We start from the raw sequence: 8,495 nt of genomic DNA on the forward strand, positions 1-8,495 counted from the left end.
GCGAGACGCGGAGCCCAGGGCCAGTGCCCGCGCGGCGAGCCGAGACCCCAGGCCCCATGGCACAGAAACCCATCGGCACGGAGGCGGCCGAGCGCATGAACCTCGTGGCGCAGGACGAGATCTGGTAACGCCCGGGATTCGGTAACCCAGTGGGCGGGGGCCGTTCCTACCCGACGTGCGCGCACCTGGAGGCCTCGCTTTTCCCCACCAAGTCCTGGAGGTAGTCCTCTGCACGCGAGGAGCGTGCGCTGGGGGTGGTCAGGGGATCCGCGGAAAGGGAGCGGTGTTCGGGACGCCAGGGCCACAAGAGAGCCTTTCTATCTTTCTCTTCTCTGATGCACACCACAAAGGCCTGAAAGATTTTGCATCTGGCTTTACAACCCTCTGCAAAGCTTTCCTTGCTGAGAGCCGACTGATGTGTGCTTATTTTTAAGATTTATCAATTTTTTTAAAAAAAAATCGTAATATTCAGTTCGAATGAGAGCTACATTCAGTTCGAATGAGAGCACTTTACATCCTTGCTTGTCTTGGTGTTTCAAGTAACAAGAAATTTTATTGTAAAGAATAGATCAATTTTCTAAAAGATTTCTATTCAGTGGACATTTATAATGGATGTTTTTATTTGGCATTCTATCCCATTGCTGAATAGTATCCCGTCTCTTTGAAGTTTTAACCAATATGGGAAGTTACTAATTTAGATGCAAGTAAGTGAATATTAGCGCCAACAAACCATCACTAACCTTTTAAACTTCAGTTATCCTATATGTCATTGCTATGACTCTTACCATTTCCTTATAAACCCTGTAATAGTCACTTCATATTTTTCTTTAAATTGGCTTTATTTCACTTTAAAAAACTTATTTTTATAGGAAACTTTACATCACTCTTGAAAATGGAGAGCAAGTATTATTTGCCATAAAATACATGGCGATTTTTTTTTAATTCTTTATCCTAGTACCTGCAATAGGAAATACTACAATAGCAGGGTCTGTTCCTTCTGCCTAACATGCCCTTTTCTCCCTTCCCCACCAAACTCCTACTCATCCTCCAAGACCCAAATCAGACAGCCCCTCTTGTGTGAACAGAGCCAGTTAAGCCCTTACCCTGTTCTATCCCATGTCCAAAGTGGCTTTTGAGCACTTGAAATGTGACTATTCCAAACTGGAATGAGCTGTAAACATAAAATGTCAGATTTCCAAAATTTCATACGCCCAAAACGTGATACCAAAATTAAGTTTACCTGTATATTTATACTTTTAAAAAAAATCTGGCTACTAGAAAATTTGAAATTACATATATGGCTCATATTTTTGGCTCATGTTACATCTCCATTGGAAAATCTCTGCTTTAGATGCTCAGTGCCCAGGGAAAGAGCTTGGCCAGGGCATCTGAAACTGTTGAGACATGGGGCAGGAGGTGGAGGGGGGAGCAGGGGGTGAGGTGCAGATATTTTTTCCAAAATAGGCAAGGAAATTTGAAAATCAAGGTGAATAAATGTTTACTTATATTTTTGCAAAATGTAACACACCTGCTCTTCAATTGCAACTCCATCAGCTCACAGGTAGTTATATATAGATTATATTTAATGTGGAGCAAAAGCAGGGCCGGGTTAGGGTGGGGTGAGTGAGGCACCTGGGGTACAGTATTTAAGGGGGGCTCGATCTTAAGGTCATGCAAGTGCCAGCTCTGCACTTGCAGGAACACGGGACTGGGCATCTTAAATTTTCACTTCAGTGCCTCACTCCCTCTACCCTGGGCATTGCTCTGAAAACAGAGGTACGTCCATAATGCTTTAACACATGCCCATCACTGTGAGTCACAGGGGCCCCCCAAATAAGGAGTCTAGTACCTAGAGGACCCCTCATGCAGAATCAGCCCAGTCCTGTCTGCTCCCAGAGGTACCATCCAACCAGCATCTCTGGTTCTTAGACACGTGTCTGCCCCGCAGTGGTGAGACGTCCTCAGCGACAGGCACTCGCACTCCCTCCCCGGCACAAAATCATCATCCAGTCCGCGTGCGGTGAAGAGTGGAAAATCCTCCCCAGTGGACCTTTCAGGATTTGCGACTTTAACCCTTTTCGAATGTTGTCCAGCACTTAAGAGCTTTCTTTTGCAGGAAATATCGCCTGAAGGCTGAAAACGAAGCCCGGCAAAACTGGGCCCAGAACTGGGGATTTTTAACAACCCCCCTTGAGGAGGTAAATGTACATTTTATGAGCCCAGAAGTTATAGAATCAATCGTTTCTAAGAATAAACGGTTATGAAGTGTATAATTTGCAAGAATAAAATTAAGGAGCGTGTTGTCGGTGAAGGCGGCTGGCTCTGACCCCTGAAGGTTCCTGCTGTTCACGAGTTTCTTGAGAATGTGCCAGGCACGTTCTAGGTGCCTCCTCTGAACCAGCTCATTTAGTCCGCATGACGACCCCTGTGCAGAGGGGGGTGCTGTTGGATGCCCATTTTCCAAGTTAGGAATTTGAGCTCAAAGAAGTACAAAGTCACACAGTTAATAAAGGGAGGCACCAAGGGGAGAGCCATTCTAGCCAATCCCAAGGTCGCTTGGCCTCAGACCTCCCATCTGTAAAATGGGGTGATGGTCCTCACTGCCTCACTGAGTGACTATGAGGTTCAGACGGAATGAGAGGAGAAGCCAATGAATACTTGAGGGATTGTTAGGAAAATGCTATGGGTATTTCCTGCACGAAATAGGTAACAGACACGGGGGAGAGGACCAGGTGTGTGTGGGGACACCAGCAAAGAGACCACTGACCCCATCCAGAGGCAGCCACCACCAGCCCAGCTGAACGATCCCAGGTAAAGAAACTAGCTGCATATTCTGATTGTTCAGGAGAGTCCGGAAATCCACATGCTTTCGTGAAATCTTCTGAGTCTAGAATAGTGGCTCAGATTTATAAAACACCACACAGGTCCACGCAATGCTTGTGTGGGCTTCCCTGAGATGGCAGCTGGCGGTTTGCAACCTTTCAAACTACCCCCAGGACCCAACATGAGGAAGCCACATTTCTTTGGAGAGACGCAGAACTGCATAAAAGCCACATCATTCATTCAAAACATTCATGATTCAAGGCAGCGTAAACCCATTTGTAATTCACCCCATCCCACTAGCTCTGAAATTATGCCATTCTTAAAGAGTTTTTTTAAATACTTAGAGAGTTACGCAATTTGAAATGTTATGCATAAAATGAGTCCTTATTAATGTAATATGCAGAAGAGTCTATATTAATCTTCTTTATGTGTAATTAAATCAGGTTTTCAAAGAGTTCAAAACTGCTTTAAAAATTAAAAGGTGGGGGATGGGCACTCTCCACTGATATTTTAAAGATTGGTCCTGGAACCTTGCTAGCATTTTTTAGTTTGCGTCCATAACTTGTAAAGTGTTCTCAGATTACGTGCTGGGAATATAAATTGGCAAGAGCCTGGGGCTGAGCTGGCCTGAGTGCAAGTCCCCTCTCCGTCCCTTTTGTGATCTGAGCCCTGCCTCTGTCACCTCTAAAGTGTGTTGTTCTGGGGGGAGGATGAGAGGACACTTCCTCGGCCTCAGCCTGCGGGGCCCATCTCTGGGGATTGTGTTTCAGTTGATCCAGTGTGAGGAAGAGCCCAGCACCCCGAAGCCCAAAATCGAGCTTCCCGGGCGGTTCCACATCCGGCCAGTGACCCCGGTGGAGAAACACATCAAGGTTTGAAAAGATTCTTTAAATACTTGTTTAAGCAAGAACTTGCCCCACCAGGAATGGTGTTTGCTCCAGGTGGGCCAAGCCATCCCCACGGGATGGATAACAGCAGTGCCCGGCCCGTGGGGAGGCAGCTTTCCACACCCTTTCCACGGGTGACACGGCCAGTCACTGGTCCCTACATGCGCAGGCCCTTGAAGGCCAGAGGAAGGAGCTGGGATTTGAGCCCAGTTTTCAGGAGAAGCAGGGCTGCGGTGTGCTGAGAATTGCCTTGTTCAAAGATCGCTCTGGTTACTGAGTGAGCGATGGGACAACCCGGTGGGGAAGACGCAGGTGATGTTCCCACCTGAGCCAGCCAGCTGTGGACCTGGGGCAGATGCCTCAAGGAACTGCTGAGCTCTGTACATCCCTGGGTCTAGGCTCACGGGCCTGTCTTTTTAACCCTGAGTTCTGCCCTCTGCCCAGCCCTGGAGAAAGACGCAGTTCTGTGTCCTGATGGGGAGAGGGGACAAAAACTCAGGATGAAGGCGGCCAGGGGTGCGGAAGTTAGGCTCCTGACATGCCCTCAGGGTCTGATGAGGACACACCTTTAAGAAACACCCTTGTAGACACAGTGTTTGCTCCCCATCGATAAGTTTATTGGGATAGGTGCCCAGAAACGTAGTGGTTGTTCAGTGAAATACACACCCCCCCACATACATGGGGAGCTCGCTCTGCTCACGGACACCCTGACTGGACCCCCAGAGCTGCCCAGCAGACAGACCAGGAGGGATGGGAAGCAGGGCTGGGTTTTAAATGTGGGTTTTAATCCAACTCCCTACCCCCATCTCCACCCCAGAAGGGGACACGGTGGTGAGGGATCCTCCGTCTCTCCCAGCCACCAGCGGTCCCCATACATGCCTTGCCCTGGTGGAGATAGACCCCTCCTTCTGCCCCGGTACCTGCTCCAGCCAGGCAGCTGCGACCAGAATCAGCATCCTTTCAGGGGAAGCATCCCCTCCTGGAGATCAGAACGGAATCTCCTTCTGGAGGGAGAAGACAGGAAGTGCCCTGGGGTTGGAACAAAACGGAACATGGTGTCCTCCTGTGTGAGCTTCTGCTTAGGAGAAGGGCAGGGTGTGGTATAGCATGTACATGGCGTGCACGAAGTCCTGGGTTCAATCCCCAGTACCTCTGTTACAAAATAATCGTAAAAAATAAATAAAACCTAATTCCATCCCCCCCAAGAAAAAACAAAAATAAAATACTGGGCTTTAAAAAAAATGTAGGAAAAAAATGAATAAGAAAAATAAAAGTTTTTACCAAAAAGATACAGTTATGGTTTAATAGGTATTCTCTACCCAAAGGGCGTGCTGCGAAAAGCCGCCCTCCCTCCCCTGCTCCCAGGAGCCGTTTTCCCCAGTGGCTCCGCACTCTTCCAAGATGGGATGTGGGTATGTGGGTCTCTAGCCTTTTTTTTGTCCACAGATTATACCAGGTTGTACGTGTTTTTATGTATCTTTTTTCTCTTAGCGGTTTATCATCAAAGTTGTTGCATCTCAGAACACACAGAGCCACCTAATTCTTTTAAGCTGCCGAGCAGTCTTCCCCGGCGCAGAGGGGCCGTGGCTGAATGAGCCCCCCGTGGATGGACACGTAGGCGGCGTCCAGTTACTTGCTATTACAGATAGGGCTGTGTTGCCTCCCTGACACTCACACTGGTGTGTACGTATGTGGGTGTCGGAATGTCTTAGCATAAATGCCCAGGGATGGACTGTCAGCTCAGAGTGTTTGCATTTTTATTATTCGTAGATTTCATTTTCGTGGATAACAACAGTGTTGCCCATCATGGAGAATGAACGAGGGTGCTCCCACAATGCCTTTAATTGTTAATGGCGGTTGTTTTCATCTCTTTGCCAACTTGGTGGGAGAAATGTGACATCCAGGGTGGTTTTTGACTGCACTTCTTTTACCAGTTAGGGATAGACTTGAAAGCTAGTGGGTGGGTTTCTGAGGTTCTCCCCTGGACGAGCACCCAGGAGACCTTGCTGGCTGGAGGACGCTGGCCCCTCTGGCATTGATTCCTGACCCTCCCGGCATGTGGCCTCTCCAGAGATTAATTTTCATACTTCATCAAGAACAGATGTTAAGGGGCTTCATCCCCCGGTGGCAGCTGGCCAACTAGGACCGTCCCCTCCCGCCTCCACCTCACTCAGACAGCCTTTGAGCTAAGCGTGAGCTCATAATCCAAGCATATTAAACCTGTCCATCTCAGCTCTGCTCCACAAGTACTCCTCACTGCGGTCTTGGTTCAAATCATCCTGTAAGAGCAGATCAGGAGGTTATTTCAAACAGAGGGAGGAAACCTGGGCAAACATTTACCCTCTTTTTCCAAAATGTTTCCAAATTTCAAGGAATTGACAAACGCAATTTTTTTTCCATTCAGTTGGGGTCCCGTTTCCCTTTTGGTTTTTAATTCGATTCAATTGCTTTTCACTTCTATGGTGTCTATGGTTTGAGGTATGTGAGTGTGTGTGTGTGTGTGTGTGTGTGTGTGTACACACGTATCATAAAGCTTTCTAATCAAAGCTGGAAGGTGTCTAACTGCCAGGATACCATCTAACAATAGTGCCATATATTTTATAAAGGTCACTGCGGGCCGTAATATTTGGTATTTCTGCACATTAATTTTCCTCCTTTTTGCTCTTTTACCAGAAAAAAAATATATTTTACTAGAGGTCGTAAATTAAATGTGCTAAGCATTCCAAGATAAAGAAACATTGGAGAGGATGTGGAGAAAAGGGAACCTGTTTGATAATAGCCATGCTGACAGGGGTGACGTGATGCCTCGTTGTGGTTTTGATTGCATTTCCCTGACAATTAATGCCTTTGAACATCTTTTCGTGTGACTGTTAACCACTCGTACATCTTCTTTGGAAAAATGTCTATTTAGGTCCTCTCCCCATGTTTAAATCAGGTTGTTTGTTGTTTTGATGCTGAACTGTAAGAATTCTTTGTGCATTTTGGATACTAACCCTTAATATTGGATACTTCATTCACAAATGTCTTCCCCCGTTCAGTAGGCGGCCTTTTCGTTTTGTTGATAGTGTTCTTTTCTGTGCAGACGAAGTTTTTTAGTTTGATGTAGTCTCGTTTGTTTATTTTTGCTTTTATTTCTCTTGCCTGCAGAGACATATCCAAAAAATACATTGCTAAGACCGATGTCAGAGAGTGTACCACCTATGAGTTCTCCTAGAAGCTTTATGGTTTCGGGTCTTCCATTTGTCTTTAATCCATCTGAGTTCATTTTTGTGTACGATCTGAGACGTAGTCCGGTTTGAGTCTTTTGCATGTAGCTGTCCAGTTTTCCCAACACCGTTTACCGAAGAGGCTTCTTTCCCCATTGTATATTCTTGCCTCCTTTGTCAGGGATTAACTGATCACAAGTCTGTGGGCTCATTTCTGGGCTCTGTGTTCTGTTCCAGTGATCTATGTGTCTATTTTTGTGCCAGTACCGTGGTTCTGTCTTTTCCACACCAGGCCCATGCACCAATCCTGACGCCTCCATGGACACACATCATGTGTCTGTGGCCCACGGCAACCAAACCCCTTGCATTTATCTTCCAGGTGCTTCCATCCCCCCCATTCCCAAAGACGACGCAGGGCTTCATCGGCTGGAGATCCGGGGTGCCAGGCCTGAACAAGTGTCTGGAGCACGACAGTGAGATCAGAAGCTGCAAAGGGGCATACGCCAAGGAGCTGAACTGGCCGAAGCAAGGCATTCACTGAGTCCAGATGGAGACTCCGGCCCCTGGGGCAAGGAAGGCTAGACCACCGGGCACCTGCTGCCCACGCTCAGGGAAGGAAGAGCTCCCCGGTCTCCCCTGAGGGACGTTCTCCTCCACATTTGCTCATGGGACGTTGTTGCAGGAAACACAGAATCACGCTCAGACATTTTCAACTCATCAATGCCTCCCTTCCAGAACATTCTTGTAACATATTCATTCTGGGCTAATGCAATGAATAAGGCAAAGTAGAGTCTCTGAAATTTTTTTTTAACACTTTGGGAATGTCTAGGTATAGCTTTAGAAAAAAAACAGTGTGATTTCATTTTTAAATGTTTGTCTAAACCCTCGAATGTCACCTTCACCCCCTACCCCTCACCATCCTGATTATAAAAAGATTGGTGGCCAACTGTTTCTGTACCCAAATACCCCTGAGCCTGTTTTTCAGGAGGAATAAAGCATTTTAAGGATCCCTCGACACTCCTTTCCCAGAGTATGTGCTATACTTCAACAGTGTTAGAGCAGAAATGAGCCGAAGACTCGCCGCTGAGTGAGGAGTCCCTGGAGGGGACGGGTTTCCCAAGTGCTCCACAGGATCCCTTCCCCACTTACCTGGTCAGGCCACCCCATGGAAACACAGACAGCAGCCCAGCTGGCCAACTAAGCCACTGTCCTTCCCTCATGGACATTTGACATTAGCCCCTTGGTCAACATTTTATTTCCAGCCCCTGCCTGTCCCTGAGGCTATGCTTCAGTTCCTGCAAATGGGGGTGTGGGGTGGGAGTGGGGCATCCAGCTGGGGAAAGAGGGTGGAAAAGACCAGTCAGCATGCACACAGCCCCTGCCAGCTGGACCCCAGGGAGTAGGAGGGCAGCAGACGGCCTGTGAGAGCTGGTTTGTGCTTTGTATCTGAGGAGCAGAGGCTGGTTCCTTCTTCAGACCTGGGATGTGCGGGGTGGGAGGAGCCACATCAGTTACCTGCCCTCCACGGAGATGCATTCCCTCCCTTTGGCTGGTCAAGCATCACTGTTCTTAGGATGAG

At 47.7% G+C, this 8,495-nt stretch overlaps 1 protein-coding gene across 1 annotated transcript; it reads left to right on the forward strand.

Annotated features, from left to right (window-relative positions):
- The first annotated feature begins 8 nt into the window (after positions 1-8).
- CIMIP1 (ciliary microtubule inner protein 1) lies at positions 9-7,931 on the forward strand. The gene is made up of 4 exons (XM_006213995.4): positions 9-124; positions 2,117-2,198; positions 3,594-3,695; positions 7,296-7,931. The coding sequence occupies exons 1-4, from the start codon at positions 57-59 to the stop codon at positions 7,455-7,457; spliced, it is 414 nt and encodes a 137-aa protein (XP_006214057.1). The 5' UTR covers positions 9-56; the 3' UTR covers positions 7,458-7,931.
- Positions 7,932-8,495: the final 564 nt, after the last annotated feature.

The sequence above is a fragment of the Vicugna pacos genome, chromosome 19 (genome assembly GCF_048564905.1).
Source record: "Vicugna pacos chromosome 19, VicPac4, whole genome shotgun sequence".
Lineage (NCBI taxonomy): Eukaryota > Metazoa > Chordata > Mammalia > Artiodactyla > Camelidae > Vicugna > Vicugna pacos.